This window comes from Acanthopagrus latus, chromosome 12, assembly GCF_904848185.1.
Source record: "Acanthopagrus latus isolate v.2019 chromosome 12, fAcaLat1.1, whole genome shotgun sequence".
Taxonomy (NCBI): domain Eukaryota; kingdom Metazoa; phylum Chordata; class Actinopteri; order Spariformes; family Sparidae; genus Acanthopagrus; species Acanthopagrus latus.
In genome coordinates, this window is record NC_051050.1 from 21,317,542 (window position 1) to 21,333,431 (window position 15,890).

Genomic DNA, 15,890 nt, shown 5'->3' on the forward strand with positions numbered 1-15,890 from the left:
ACACAGACAGCCGACATCTTAAAAACAGACTCAGTCTCATGCCATTACCCTCTGACATTAGAGCTTGGCATGGGCGAGTCCGTAAGAGCCAGTTTACCACTTATCAGCAATGAATTTAATCTGGGAACTTTCACACACATACAGCCAACGTCAGCATCAGAATCTATCTGGGAAGTGATGAAACAACATAAGTACAGACTGATTTAGTTCTGAGGAAATGGTCTTCGTTGTCTGAGGGGGGAGTGCGTTTAACCTCCACGTCTGCAGGTTGCATAAGATCATTTAGTCATGCCATCTCAAAAATCCATCTTGCCAGGTAAAACACACAAGGGTTGAACCCGGCAGCCGCGGGTGCGTTTAGGTGTGACAACCAGCGTGATAACCGACTGTTCACTGGAAAACAATGGCAGCTCCTACACAGGTTAGCGTAGATGCTTTGGTATATTCCATTGAAGGAACGTCACTAAAAGTTTCCTCAATGAAGTGACGTCACTCGTTTCTCAGCTGGCTTCAGCAGGAGTTTAATTTACCAATGGGCTCACTGGAAGCGCTCTCCTACTGTTGATCCGATTGATTAAAATTGACTTAAGGCTCCATTCTGGATGGTTCTGAGTAACAAACCAGGTTAGAGATTACATCACATGAGGTGTGATTTATCAACTTTCGGTGATCCGTTTACCGATCATGAAAAAAAACAGTAAAGACAGTCATGTCTGTAACTCTGGCTCTGGCTTGAGACTTTCCAACAGAGGGGTCAGTGTGTTGAAAGCAAGCAGACATTAGGAGCCCAGGGTGGTGGAGGTGTTACCTGCATGTTTTCCGTAGCGTCGCCAAGTAAGCCTCCAAATGTGATCGCATTTGTGACCGTGCCCAGGTAGATGAACAAGATGGTGGACAGCGACTGGATGTGTAGCGCATCATAGAAGTCACTGGCGAAAAATGGCAGCTTCCTCTTGACGTCGAGGATGAGACCTCCACAAAACCTTAAAAGATGGACAGTCGAGTTAGTGGCTGAAACACCGTTTTCTCGTCACAACTGTGGAAACAGCAATTATACTTGATTCGCTTAAGGTGGACGAAACGGAAAGGAACACGTGCGCTAAATGGCACAAAAACAAGTTAGTCTTCCGTGACTGCAGAACAATGAAGCACTTCAGGACTCACTAACGCCAAATGTTTTCCCAAGTTATGACTTTTCCTTTACGGCAGATATCTTCACGTGCCATCAGGATCATAATCTGAACGATAACGCCCTCATGAGGGCCACACTGTCACCTAGCAGTATATCGATCATGGCAATGTTACAGCTGTGCTTTAAAAACACAAATAAGGATGTTAATTAGACCGAAACATTCACTGCATTGAAAATCATTTCCTCCATCCAACAAGGCGACATCCTAACTTACTTCCTGGTGCGCTGCAGCTCCTCTCCAACCTGGTGTCCTCCTCCCCCTCCATGTCCCGCATCGTGGGGAGTGTCGCCGTTCATCTGAGGCGGCTCTAATCCGGCGTACATGTTCTTCCTTTTAAAAAAAAAATAAAAGCCGCAGACAAGCAGAAAGGCACATTCCACAAGATGTCAATAAACTCAAGCATTCTGACGTTCAGTTCAGGTTCAGTTTGAGGTCAAATCAATTTTGTTTTTGCAAATGTATAAATATCTTTTTATAAAACCATTACACTTATGAAAACAAGTTGGAACAAGAAGCCATTTTCAGCTAAAAATTAAAAACAATAATTTTGTATTTGATATCCAGCAACTGTAATTTTGTAGCCAGTGTTCAGCAGGTTACGTGAGCGGTGATCCAAAAATCACATACTTCTCTGTTTCACCTTTGCTACGTACTCCAGCTGTTCTCACAAAGTACGTATTGCATGTATTAGTACACAACTGGCACGTACTACTTCATCTTAACATTGCATCTTGATATTGCAAATTGGAAGTGAAAAGAAAAAGTATGTTATCTGTGGCATCTGTCTTGTTTTCTCTGCAGCTCAGTTGATGTAGTTGCATCTTACGCCGTGCACAGAAGCTCGCTCAGTAAACTAGATGCAGCGGGACATCTGGTTTTTTTGATGAACTACATTTACAACCTTTTTTTTTTGGTATACTCAATAATACGTATGATAGAACAGGTATGTAACACAGTAATGAGAAAAGGAGAATGAGGTGATGTAGGGAAGATTTTCTGGCTGTCAAACATGCGTTCATGTTACACCCTGGACGGATTTGTAACAGATTTGTGCGCGGTGGCTTCACTCGTTTGGATTAGGTGGTGCGGATTAGAGCGGACCTCTTATCTGAGGAGGGCAGAGACTTGGGCGGCTCTATCCTGATGTCAGGGTCCCACTCTCCGGGGGGCAGGACGATGACCTCATCCAGGAACTCCTCGATACCGGCCAGCAGGTCCTGCCTGTCCTTCGCTTTGTAGGCGATATCGTGGAACACCTGCACAGAAAACAGACAGAAACATTTGTCATTTAAAAAAAACATGCTTTTAAAAAATGTATAATTTAATAATCATTCAAATGTATTCCATTTTGTTTTATCAGCATGTTAATTTCACATTTTATCCATTAAAATTCTTTTTTAAATATAATTCCAATTAAGATTATATTACTATACATTATTGTCAATATATAGTATAGAATAATTTGTGCAATATGGGTGGTAGTGCAATATCTCTCATTTGTGTTGCAATGTGCTCTTTTTATGGGTTAGTTTTTTGTTTTTTTTTTATGAGTCAAAGACACATTTCCCTATAGGGACAATAAAGTTTATCATATCCTAAATAACACTGAGGGTTTTTTGTTGTGGTGGTGGTCTATTAGTCTCTAAATTTTCAACATCTTACGTTTTGTCAATCACTTGTGACGCCCTCTGCGCTGCATTTGATTTGTTGGAAAGGTTCCACGTACATAGTGTTTGATTGATCGATGCCAAACTTTTTAGTAATCACTCCAACATGTTTTTTTTCTCTCAGGCCTTGTGTAAACAGTTTGCAACTACAATGACTCACTGAAGGACGCATCCTACTCACTTCCAACACTTGTCTTTGAAATGCAAATCATGGCAACAAACCTCCCCATCATAATACTGACGACTAACAAGAAAGTTTCATGAACTCTTTCACAATGTACACAAATAATGAGCTGTTATCTGTGTGTACTCCAGGGACAAGCTGGTAAAGTACTACCGGGCAGCGAGGACTCAAACACACGCAAACATCTGACGAACCTGTGACACAGCTGTCACAGGAGGGCCGAGAGGTTAAAGTTTAACCTGAGGAAATCATGGAAAAACACTTCCTATCCTGCCATGTTGACACACGAAACATGCTGGGAAGAGCTGAGGCCTGCGGGAATTTTCTCTCAGGGAGTTAAAGGACTTTACGAGCCGTCCGCTAACATTCCTGACAACACGGAGACGTTGGAGCAGGAGAACCAAAGTACACACCAGAGACACTGAACACACAGAGAGCTGAGGGTATGGAAGGAGTTTAAAAGTAATGTTTAAAATGTATCGTTTGCCTTATTCTATTGCATTTATTCAGCTCTAACCAAAACTACTTCGATACACAGCTTAACAATTAAGCTACAAGTTGGCCGGTGCCAACAGGACTGGCCAGGCAAACCGCTGTGATCATTAATGCAGCAATATCCAGAGAGCTGAGAGATTTGGCAAGAGGACAAGTGCTGGAGGTGGACTGCCCCCTAACACTCAGTGCAACAGCGGATCTAATAAATAAACATGAAACTATCAGTATTGATTATCTCGTTATCTTTACGCTAGCTTTGATGATGGCTTGAGATGAAGAAGTGTCACAATACTGGAATTTCTTACCTGGACACAATATCTTGACAAATATCAAATATTGTCTAACATTTTCAGTACCAAGGGAAAAACTAAAAAAAAAACAAAAAAAAAAACACTGAGGGTATCAAATTTGAGATTTGGAGAAATTCAAAGTCAAATTTGTTTTTCTCTTTGGATCAAGTTTTTAAAAATAGTGTCAAAACGCTACCGGAGAAAACAGAAAGCGAGAAACTGAAGCTGGTTCTGGTGTATCCGTTAAAAACATTTTAAATATTCAGAATTTATATTTTGACTGAATTATTTCTACAACTTTTGGAGGGGTCCGTGTGACATTTTGTTCACACATTCATGGTCCCCAGAGGAAGAATTCTGGTGAATCTGGTGATCCCCTGAGGTTTACATTGTTTGGTTTTGAGAGAAAAATCTATTACATGTATATCCACAAGTACAGGCAGTATTTAATACAGGCGTTCATGCTCTCCAAGCATGTTCCGTTAAATTTGGAGAGCATGATTTTATAGGTCGGGGCATCTCTTTAGCACCAAAATGCTTTGTTGGTTGATATTACCTTCATCAAAAATAAATTAAATTGTACAGTAAATGAATGTAAAGTAAATGCAACGCGACAAAAAGAATAGCACAGTAATGAAGTACCTCATCTGACATCAGGGTGGCAATGGCTCTTCCAATTTCATGGTAGGACTTTGCCTTCCCTTTGGGCCCCAGCAGGACAAAGAGAAACCTGAGTAACAACAAAAAGATGAAATGTTAGCGCACACTTTTATTAAAAAAAACAAAACAAAACAAAAAAACTCATTTCATGGAGATCAAATAAAAAGTGCTGGGGGATCATTTTTCCCTGAATGGTTCTCTACCTTGTGGGCACTGGGACCTCGGTTAGAGCCCCGAGCATGACGGCCTGCTGCAGACGAACGAACGCCACGAAGGGAGTTTCCAGGAAGTCCACCTCGCCGACCAGCACGTTCGACGCCTCTGCATCGCGGGGCAACTTTTTCATGAACTTGTTCTTCAGCTGTTGGGAGCGAGAGATGGGGAAAGAAAAAAAATAAATAAAAAAGTCAGACGATGAAAATGACACGAGAAGGAGGATCAGGCACTGAAAAGCTCTCGCTCCATTTTCCTGTCTCGTGCAGTGTGATCAATGATAGAAGTGACATTATAAATAATTGTGGTGATTAAGATAAGGCAAGCGGAGGCTCCATAAGCACATAAGAACAGGCAGTAGCCGCCCTTTCCTAGAATTATGTGCCGGACAGCAGTTGTGGATGAAAATACAAACTCTTAGGGAGATGATTAACTCAGGCACGGGTGTTATGCCAAAAGGCCAGAACGTTTTCACAGGTCTACAGTTTCATTAACTGTCGCTGTAACACAATTCCAGTTGTTACAGTTTAACTGCCGCTGTGATCTTCCATCTACAACTCGGTGTGTCTGTACATCTACCACTTGCTAATCGATCATGAGTCCTGACAGTGAGAGAAACTGCGTGCGGTGACGACAGAAACTCAAAGACGGAAAAACAATGAGCTTTTGTTGCAGTGAGCAGAGAGAGAGAGAGCCAGGGGTCTTTATCAGTATGTGAGGCTCACACACAGCTCAACACATGACCCTGCATAGTGCTGCTTTGTGAGCGGAGACCTCAAATATCCTCAATTTGGGTCAGGGCTGTAATTTTTTTGTATGTTAGGGAGCACGCATGTTGATGGAGCTGTTTGAACGTACGTTAGCCAAGTGAGCTGTTTGTACGAATTTAAACAAATGAGCCATTTGTATGTATGTTAGCCAACTGAGCCATTTGTACGAACGTAACAAACAGAGCTGTTTATCCATATGTTAGGCAACTGAGCTGCTATGGGAGATGTCTGTAAGCAAGTTACCCAACAGAGCTGTTTGTACATATATTAGCTAACAGAATATACTTTAGCTAACTGAGATAGTTGATTTACATTAGTTAGCAACATAAGTACAAATGTTGTACTTATGTTAGCTAACTGAGCTGTTTGTACGTACGTTAGCTATGGGAGATGTAGCCAAGTTACCCAACTGAGCTGTTTGTATGTATATTAGCTAACAAAATGTACTTTAGCTAACTGAGCTATTTGATTTACATTGGTTAGCTAACAACTACAAGTACTAATGCTGTACTTATGTTAGCTGTTTGTACCTGCATTAGCTAACCGGGCTGTTTGTATGTATGTTAGCTAACTGTTTGTATGTATGTTAGCTAACTGTTTGTATGTATGTTAGCTAACTGAGCTGTTTGTACCTGCATTAGCTAACCGGGCTGTTTGTATGCATGTCAGCTAACTGTATGTATGTTAGCTAACTGAGCTGTTTGTAGCCTACATGTAAGCTACCTTAGCTTCCTGTCATGTGTTAATGATTTTTTGTTGTTATTGTTTTACAACACCAGGACATGAGTGTTTAAATTTTAGGATTTAGTCCTCCAGATGTTTTCTCGATGGCTACAGCCACGATTAGGTCGCAGGATAGTAGCATATCTCAATGCACCAATACAGAGAGAGACACAAACACATTACCTGATCCTTCTCTGGTTTGTCAGAGAAGTCGCTCAGGCTGTTGGAGGTGAGGTTTCTATGGGCAGTAGTTGGGCTACCTGCAAAAATAAAAAGGTAAAAGACACGGTTAGGACCAGAGAGGCCGGCCGAAACCGCAGAGCTTCAAATGAGACATTTATGGACCGAGGAGAAAGTTGAGTCCCAGAAAAGAAAAAGGCACCAGGGAAAGTACAAGTGGAGAGCCAGAAAACTAAAAGTAGCAAGGCTTAAGCTTTGGGTCCAGTGCCAGATGGTCATTCATTCAGACGCTTCTGAGAGAAGAGAGCTGTGGCCCTTCTTGGGACGGCTGCTTATACGTGTCAGCAGAAGCTTGCTTAGGCAACTATTGGCAAATATGTGACAATGTAAACTTTGGAACTCAGCCTGATGCGGTCCATTTACTCATCAGTCTCCTGACAATGCCGGAGAACAGAGTCTATGACATTTTTAGTCTTCGGTTGCCACATAAATATTTAGTCAAGAGCATTTGGAGTTAATGAGTAAGGCTTTTGGACCGTTATCGTTTTAGTTTGCAGCATTGAATAAACACATGTCCAGCTTTTTTTTAATTTTATTTTAGTGTGATGGACTGAAGGCGACCTCAACTGTACTTCATATTTGCTGCTAGTTTTACATGGGGAGTAGATCGTTGGGCAATAATAAAGCGTGCTTTTTAATATTTCCCTGCAATAAAGTCAAGAGACAAACTGCCTGAAGTGATACCCCTAAAACTGAGCTAGAACTAGGCATTCAAAAACTAATAAAAAACTACATCAAGTCTGGTTCCAACTATGCTGCTTTGGGTAGCTGCAACCTCACTTACAGAGGTATCCCATGCTGGAGCTCCTCATGACCTCACATGGTTCCTCTGAGTCGTGTGGGCTTAAACAAGGCACAGGATGCTCAACGGGGCTGCGTGCTATAAACGTCCCGGTGGCGGGGGGTCAAAGACAGTGCAGACCCAGAAAGAGAGGGAAACAAAAAGACAAGGAAAAACAAGGTTGGGAAAGGGAGAAGCAGAGAAGGACAGGAAGTGAGAGGTTGGATTAGTAAAAAAAGAAATATCTCCAACAGGTGTTAGTGTTTCAGGATCAGATATCAGAAGATAAAGAGAATTTAAAAAATAAAAGGCGGGCATTACCGTTCTCCTGATTGGAAAACAGCCTACTTGCACTGGAAACACTCTTGCCGATGTCGGCCAGCGAGCGCAAGTTGGACTTCTTGGTCTGGTGGCGATGCTTCCGTAGCAGCGTGTACATGACCTTCTCCTTCAGATCCGCCTTTAGCTGACCGGACTCGATCTGGCTGTCGGTGATCATCTCTGTCGGAGGGAGACATTGAGGATTTTACCCTCAGGTTCTTGCAAAACCTCTAAAAACTGTCCCGGTTATTCCGGCCAACTCACCGACGACCTGCGGCAGCGTGCCGGCCTCCAGGTCCAGCATGATGGTGCCCTTCTCGATGCACGTCTTCAGCTCCATCAAGCTGTGCAAGGACAGCGTGGCCACGTGAGGCTTGCTCCAGCGCTCACCGCCCTTCTCCACTTTCTCCTCGAACTTGATCCATCTGGACAAAAAAAATAAATTAAAAAATAAATAAAAGGGGGTAGAGCGTTGAGATGCACTTATATTCAGTTGTATTCACTTTCTACTTTAGTCCCTTTCGAGCAAGTTCAGTCGAGGTCACTGCAAAAAATAAATAATAAAATAAATAAATAAAAAAAGTACGTAATAGTGGCTTTATAAGTTTATGAGCAAATAGAGGCTCCAAACAAAAAAGGAGACAAGATGGGTTCTCTTTTCTTTACACAACACCACCACGGTGTTTTGAATTAGTCGCAGTTCACAAGAAAGGAACAGGGGATGCAGAACAGCGCAGGAGTGCAAAAATAAGCAGACGTGAGGAAATACATGCTGTGCTGGGACTTTTAGGACCCGTTTGGCTGAGCACAAGAAAAACGTGACTTGCTCTACCACCATGGACGAGCTTAGCCTTGAAGGCAAGACTCAGGACAAGGATTCTTTTTAATAATAATGCCCCCACATGTCACCACTACAAAGAGCCATTCTCCCGAGGCCTGAGGATGGGGTTTCCTCAGGGGGATAGAGTGTCCCTCTGGCTGGGGTCCACACGCCTGTGACCAGCCGTCTTTACTGGGAGGCGACGGAGCCTCTGTCGACCTGAAGGAGTTCATTCATCTTCCCTTTCGTATAAACTTCCCCCATTTCCCCTTCTCGACACGGGACAAAGAGCTGCTGGGACTAGTGATAAAAAAGAAATGCTTATCACGAGTGTGCAAAATTCATCACTACGGCTGTCGATGTTACTCCAAGAAAGGCAAAAAAGAAAAAAAAAGCAAACTACACACACAACTTCCCACAGCGCTCAACTTGTGTGCTTTGTGAATATTCTTTATTTAAAATAGCATGCAATGGACTTCGATTAGCACGTTAATCTTAAAAATGGACTGTGCTGATTTAGCTTTGCACTTGCCCGACAGAAAGAAACACATTTCTTTCTTAGGCGCTGGTCATTTTTTTGAGATTTTGCGTAATCTGACAGAAAAGCCACTTAACGCCCATTAAACAATGATCTCCCCACTTCATGTGCTGCAGTTTACTGGAAGTCTCATTCTGAACATGTGGGAGTTTCTGCCCTTTCCTGGTCACACAGAGCAGGTACTACAGTCCTCAATCAGATAAGAGCAGACTGGGAGTTCACTGGAGTACGGCCTGTTTCCCCACACATTCAAAACGCTCTTATTCATAAGGGATTGTGTTCCGCTGACCGCACCGGGACTGTGAAACAGGAAGTCTTTGACTACACTGCCCATGGCTCTTAAATGTGAGCGTAGGATAGATTATAAAAAAGACATTCGGCTCAGGAGACTCACCTGGCCGTCTCCTTCCACTCCATCTCCTGTCCGTCCACGGCGAGGAGCTCGTCCAGCTCGGTGAAGAGCTGAGGCGGCGGAGGACCATCGTCCTCCTCTCCCAGGATAAACCTGATCCTCTCGGCTGGAGAAACTGCAGGGAGAAAGAAACACGTTGAGAACCGACAAACCGACAAGTCATGATTTTATTTGACACATGCAACAAAGATTACTGACCACCTAAACTCTGCACTACACTTAAAAGTGTAGTTTTGAACTACACTTTGGACAGCGTTGTCACTTAAGCAACTTCAGCCCTTGAAAAACTAAATTCACAACAAGGAAAGACTTTGACAACACACCCTCATGAAGAGTAACATTTCCTTCCCATAAAAACATTTACTTCCTTCCAAGAACGGTGTGACAAGCCCTGTCACCAAGCTGACCTGAGAAAATTGATTACTTGCACCAAATGCATCTCCCTCTTTACACAATAGAGACACAGGAAGTAGCTACGACCTGCAGGATTCTGCATGCTTGCCCAGAAGCCTGATAAAGTCCAAGTTATACAACAACATCAGTGAGAATGTTTTATACCAAGTAAATTAAAAACAGGTTGTGCATTTAAGAATGATTTATTCTTGTTAACACTTCTAGGAAGAGTTGTGCAACTGTGAGACAAAGTGAAGGTTAAATGCTTAGTCACTAGATGCTATTTCCGAAGCCTTCTCTTGATAAACTGTACCAGTCAGGATTGCGCAGGTCGATACCTCAACGTAACAGTGCCGGTAACCTTTTAATCCTCACACAGCGCAGCCAAGCCTAATTTAGGATGCTTGTTTTTAAAAATAGTACTCTTCTCTTGCGGAGAGAAAATCTAATGTTAAGCTACACGAAGTACAAGATCGATTCCTCGAAAACACTAGAAAACAGCTCCAAGATGCAGTATGGATCACTTGGCGTATCGTCATCTTGTACACCAGTATTGTTTTGCATTATACACACACAAGCCAACTTGATCCATGCACAGAAACACAGGGGATCTTTTCAGTGTTTTCATCATGACCACAGGGCCTTTCTGTTGTCCTTTAGCTGACTAACACAGGGCGACACTTCTTGACGCCACATGGTGTACACAACACCACTCACCTCTTAAGCCTCACAACTGGTGTTGTTATCAATAAAAACCAGGCCTTTGTTGTGGTTACACACAACTTTTAAGTGGACGCCTCCACGGGGTTTGGCAGAATCAACAGGATTATGGGGATTTAGATGGAGGGCAAAACAGCGGAAAATTCAACAAGTGGAGGGCTCTCCATGTACCGTCTCGTAGTGTGTGTTTTGAATTGGAGCCATTGCCGTCTGGCACATGTCGGTCGGCCTGAATGCTACCCATAGTCTCCGAGTACCATTACACAAGTATGTTTACGTGTTGCTATAGCCCATCAACATTTTCACAGACGCTGCTCTCAGGGCATCTCGAACACACCCAGAGGAAGGCCGTTTGTGTCACCACATCGGGAACAAGGAATAACTTCATGTATTACATGTGCCGAATTTGCAAGTGGGGACAAACAATTAAATAAATGTAAAAAGATAAACGTTTCAAAGTTTAAAATGTTTTCCCTGACTCAACAACTCACAAAATTAATACTTTTTCAAAGGGGGTCTGGGATTGATTAGCCGCTACCTCACATTAAATCACACACTGAAATTGGATTTCAATGATGACAATGAAATGATGACAGAGACATGATCTGATCATTTATAATCAAGATAACATGCCCCATTATGACACTGAATTGAGGGACTCTGAGATGCAGGTGGATGCAGAACATGGACCGTAGAAAGCAGCAAGCCCTTTAACTGGATAAAAAGGGCAAAGATGTTATAAGCATTTTTTTGCAATGGCTCACTGAAGTGGTTTACTGCTCAACAGGACAAAACTGTTTATCCCAACAGTGGCCGTATCCTCGTCATACAGTTGGTTCTGCCCTCTCAGTCAACCGTGCTGGACCGTTTAAAGTTCAGATCTTCTGCAGCGATACAGACGGATGAGAAGGACGTCAGAGTCTTCGTCTGTTTGTGTGTGTTGGGAGGAAGCATTTAAAAAAGTGAACGACTGTGTTCACTCGTTCTGTGTTTACTTTTGGTTCCACCGCCGCCTGCTCATGGTACAGTCCGATTCTATGGATGAACAACCTGCGACACTGTTTGCATTTAAACGAATGTTTGAATCATACACACGTTTAAAAAAATGCTACAGGGCAAGAAAAGGCCAGAGAGATTTGGAAAAGGTCCTGAAGGGACAGGCTGACTGCTGCTGACATTAAAGTCACATTCAGTGATGGAATTTTACAACACTGATATCGCAAAGTGAAGAATTGTAAAGCTGTCATCATATCGACAAACACTTAATCTAATGGCCCTCTGTAGATACAGTATATTGGGACGTGGTGCTCCAATGCCTTCTGTAAGACTGGGAAAGAGCTGCTACTGGTGCCATTACAACATAGCCTTCCCTTCAACCAAACCTCAACTCAGACGTCTAGAGAGAGAGAGAGATTAAGAACTCATATCATGGCACCTTCAGATGACTAAGCACACAGACTGGTTCACACCTGAGCATGAGGTGTAACAAAGGAGGATTTACAGCGTCGGGGGAACTAGCAGCGCGAAAGGATTAATCGAGTGCTTGTCTGCTGCCAGGGGTGTCTGATGTGAGGCCAGCACGGCCGAGAAAGGTGTGATCGCAGGTGGGATGAAAGCTGTAACATTTGAGTTTCGTGTGACCCGATTGTGTTTTACTTCTTCCATTATCGTCACCTCTAATCTCAGTTTTTATTCCAACCATGATCCTGGATTTCTTGTGCGAGACATTACACAGCTACTGAACTGATAATGTCGATGCCTCTCGTCTCGACGGATCCGATCCAACTTGTGAAAACAGAGGTCCTGAATCATATGCCACGACCTTTAGCTGTAACAACAGATGCATGGGGGGAAGAAAAAAAGGCTGTCAGTTGATGCAACAGAACCCTGATCCGTAACACACAGCGTCACAGACCTCCTGTGTCCAATCGGTGATACGACTTTACCTCCATGTCCAATCCATTAAGAGGCACCCAGTTCTCCCTGAGGTGTGATTTTTGACAATTTTCTCCATCTAGTCCTGCAGCCAAGCAATTACACATCGAGTTATGCAGCAAATTGCATCTACCTGCTGTTCCGGTACTGGCTAATTTTGCATCCTGAAACATGAGCCTAGCAAAAGCAAGAGGGAACAGTTTCCACTTGGCGCCTCAGTTGCTGACATAAACCAACAGGAAAGCACCGGCTGCTCTAGGGTTTGGTGATTTCCCCCCCCCCCCCATTGATAAATTAATCTCTGTGTGAAAGAAAACCATAACATCTTGGATTAACACACGTAGAAGTCATTTGTGCCTGTGCTCGGTGTGATGATATTGTGGTGGAATACAAGTTATGTGCGACAGCCTACGTCATCCGGACCGGGCGCGTGTCCAAGTGGAGCCGGTGACGTTTGTGTTTGCCTACCGCTGACGCCGCCAAGTGATGTTCGACAAACTTCACAAAAACTATTGTTGCTGTAGTTGTAAAAGTAGTCGTCTTGGATTCTTTCGGTGACTGAGACAGAGAGCTGAGCGGCAGACACGAGGAAAGCAGAGATCCCTGGGAAAGAGGTGGCAAACTGGTCCGTGATTAAGGATTTCAAATCAAATTGCTACTCGTGCAGATTAACGGGGCTCAGCGGGCGGACGTGCTGCTCCACCTTTGTCTAAATGCATGCTGGGGTAAAAGATCATAGAGACGGTCAAACACTTAAATATAATCAGCGATAATCCTTTTAATCATCGTTAGAGGATCTGATTGACAATAAGCACAGGCCTGGGCTGCTCCTGTGAGGAATAAGACAGTTTCCTAGTCTTTTTTTTTTTTCTCTCCGTGGCTACTTTGACTTCACAACTATTCTGATCTATCAGCTAACTCGGGTATTGCTTGAAACCATCCTCTCACTGCAGCTGACTTAAGATTTACGAAGTACAAACTGCTTCACGCACACTCGTCTGCAGAAGCTGCAAGAAAACCCAAATTCTCCTGAGTGCATCTTTGATCTCTTACGGTCTTTGCATTTTATTCTGTTGCCATACTTCACTACATATCGTATTTAAGCTGTATTTGAACTCAAACTAATTACCAGTTTCGGGGATATCTTATAATTTCTGATTTGCAGCGGTTTATCTTCAGGTATGCGGTGCTCCCATCGTCGTCCTCGCATGCCCTCGTGGTGTGGGAGTCAAATCCCTGCCTTTTTCCCCACTGTCTCCATCCCATTTTGAGACCTTAATGGATACCTCCACCAGCACTAAAGCAGAGTGTAAATACTCTCCCATTATGCCATCCAAGGATCTGCCATTTTAAAGGTGAACTCCAGCACCGTGATAATTGCATGTCTTGCAAATGGCTTTTAACCAGATTGTCATGTTTTGTGCCTTTTTAAAAAAAAAAAAAAAAAACCCACCCAAGAGGTTTGTGTGATGGTACAGAGACTTTATCAAGGCTTAGAGATGCAACATGGGAATCCCCGTACAATCACATGGCTCATTTACTGTACACTGAGGCTAAATCTTTGTTTAATGCTTTCCCACTGAGTTTCCATGTTAATAAAAAAAAAAAAAAGAAAAGAAAAAAGTCCCCTCTTGTAGGGGGAGATGAGTTAAATCTGATTTATATCTTAAGACTGATATAATTACTCTTCCTGTTCTAGGAAACAATGTTGGGATTAATGTTGCTATAATGCCACTTTCCTATAAGCTTCTATATAAGGAAAGACATCTGGTGTGCTCTCCGCCAGCAGGGAGTAAACTCCCGAGAAGGACATAAATCTCAATGCGCATTTTGCATCTCTTTTAGCGTTCGATCCTGCGTCATCGCTTCAGTTTACCAACATTTGACCGACTGCTCTGCACATTTGGTGCTTTCGTGTTCTTTCAAAAGCACCTTTCAGTACAAAGAGGCCAAGTCTTTCCCGTGCTGGTGGGCCCCATGCGAACTTATGTCCCGAAAGACACTGACAATATTGACAACTGCAACTATGTGAGAGGAGACGCATTGCCAGAGTGTCTTGTGCCCACTGATCGCATTTTCTAGTGGTTTATAGAACTTGAATTATTGTCAACTTTTCACACACGATGGCCTGTAGTGTACGCAGCTAGATTCCACAGGCGCATCACAATGTGTTACCCAAAATCCAGGCAGTTCCGCTTAAGTTCCAGTCAACGGTGAAGGTCAGACAATCTGACTTTCTAACAAGAAACAAATCTCCCACAATAGAACGCCATTCAAAGTCCTACATGTAAACTCACAGCACATCCACCTACACTGACTTCACAAAAGGAGCAGCTGTACAGTAATTCTATAGAGTGAATTAATAAAATGTTCTGTAAAATAAAACACAAAAGCTGTGTCTGCAACCTAATGTGTTGTTTTTCCCTCCTCTATTCATTCATAACGCGAGAGGCTGCACTTCTGCCAGCGAGGAGTCATTTTGCCACAGTCTGTCAAGTCTTTTTGCCAACTTCTGGCGTCTTGCACCTTGAATGCTTAGCAGTTGGAAGTTTCGAATAAGAAAATTCCAACCTCCATCACTGTCTACAACAAAGCCACTAGAAGGAACAAGGCTGTATCAGGCCCGTCTGCTGCAACAACATCCTCCCCCAGCTCGTGACGCATCTTGATATTTCAGCGGTTTGTGCTGCTTTGCTACTTCTTTTCTTTCAATCTACTTGTTTTCTTTTTATCTTCAGAGAATCCTTCCTCACAAATCCCACAAAGTCCGGTGTTAATCATCGAGGTGGCAGATAATACCCCCCCTTGTATTTACTTGACACACTTTAAGCCAATCCCAGTGTCATTTTCAGATTAGTATTCGACATGTTCCCATCCTCCTCGGTCTATCAGTTCTGTTGAGTGTAGGTTTCTGTCTGGTGGTTTTGTTTTTGCTTTCTTAGCTGCCGACCCCACCCAGCCCTCCCCGCTCCCACTGAGTGACTACGTCCTTAACTGAAAGAGCACTGACGTCCCGTGAGCTGTGATTTACAAACTGCCGCTGGACGTCACCCAACTGATTTCAAATTACAAATGTGATGCTTTCCCTCATGCACTTCATCAGAACTCACTGAGTGGCTTGAGGACGTTCGTGACGGCTTCATCGGCGGTCTCCCCGTCCGACTTGTATCCCTCCGTGCCGTGCTCGGCTCGTTCCCGCTTGTCCTTGTGGCTGGACTTGCGTCTGTGGCGTCTCCTCCGGTGGTAGCTCTTGGGAACGTGCACGCCGATGTAGACGGTGTGATGACCTGCAGCGACACAGTGCAACGGAGGGGAAGCAGATCAGATTACACTCAACAAAAAAAAAGAAAAAGAAAAAAAAAAAAGATCACATTAATCTTGAATTCTGGTAAATTATATCACCGCCCGGAGGGACAAACACAACGAGAACTGGTTCTCCCGGTGTGATCTGATGGGAAACGTCTGCTGCTTTGACACATCAGCGGGGTTTTTTTTGGCTTGTGTTGATGTCGAAAAACATAATCTATTGATGGTT

General features: G+C 43.4%; 1 protein-coding gene across 4 annotated transcripts in view; it reads right to left on the reverse strand.

The window, feature by feature from the left end:
• The window catches only part of LOC119029611 (electrogenic sodium bicarbonate cotransporter 1-like), a 35,385-nt gene that overhangs the window by 11,891 nt on the left and 7,604 nt on the right, over positions 1 to 15,890 (reverse strand). For 3 of the 4 annotated variants that reach the window (XM_037116553.1, XM_037116552.1, XM_037116551.1), the window contains 10 exons: positions 15,466 to 15,642; positions 9,290 to 9,422; positions 7,802 to 7,962; positions 7,538 to 7,717; positions 6,379 to 6,455; positions 4,693 to 4,850; positions 4,472 to 4,559; positions 2,295 to 2,449; positions 1,407 to 1,523; positions 809 to 983 (listed from right to left, as the gene is read on the reverse strand). In XM_037116553.1, the coding sequence (XP_036972448.1) occupies positions 809 to 983; positions 1,407 to 1,523; positions 2,295 to 2,449; positions 4,472 to 4,559; positions 4,693 to 4,850; positions 6,379 to 6,455; positions 7,538 to 7,717; positions 7,802 to 7,962; positions 9,290 to 9,422; positions 15,466 to 15,642 (1,421 nt within the window). Of the gene's footprint in view, positions 1 to 808; positions 984 to 1,406; positions 1,524 to 2,294; positions 2,450 to 4,471; positions 4,560 to 4,692; positions 4,851 to 6,378; positions 6,456 to 7,219; positions 7,316 to 7,537; positions 7,718 to 7,801; positions 7,963 to 9,289; positions 9,423 to 15,465; positions 15,643 to 15,890 lie in introns of all 4 variants that reach the window. The other variant, XM_037116554.1, reaches the window with a different exon arrangement.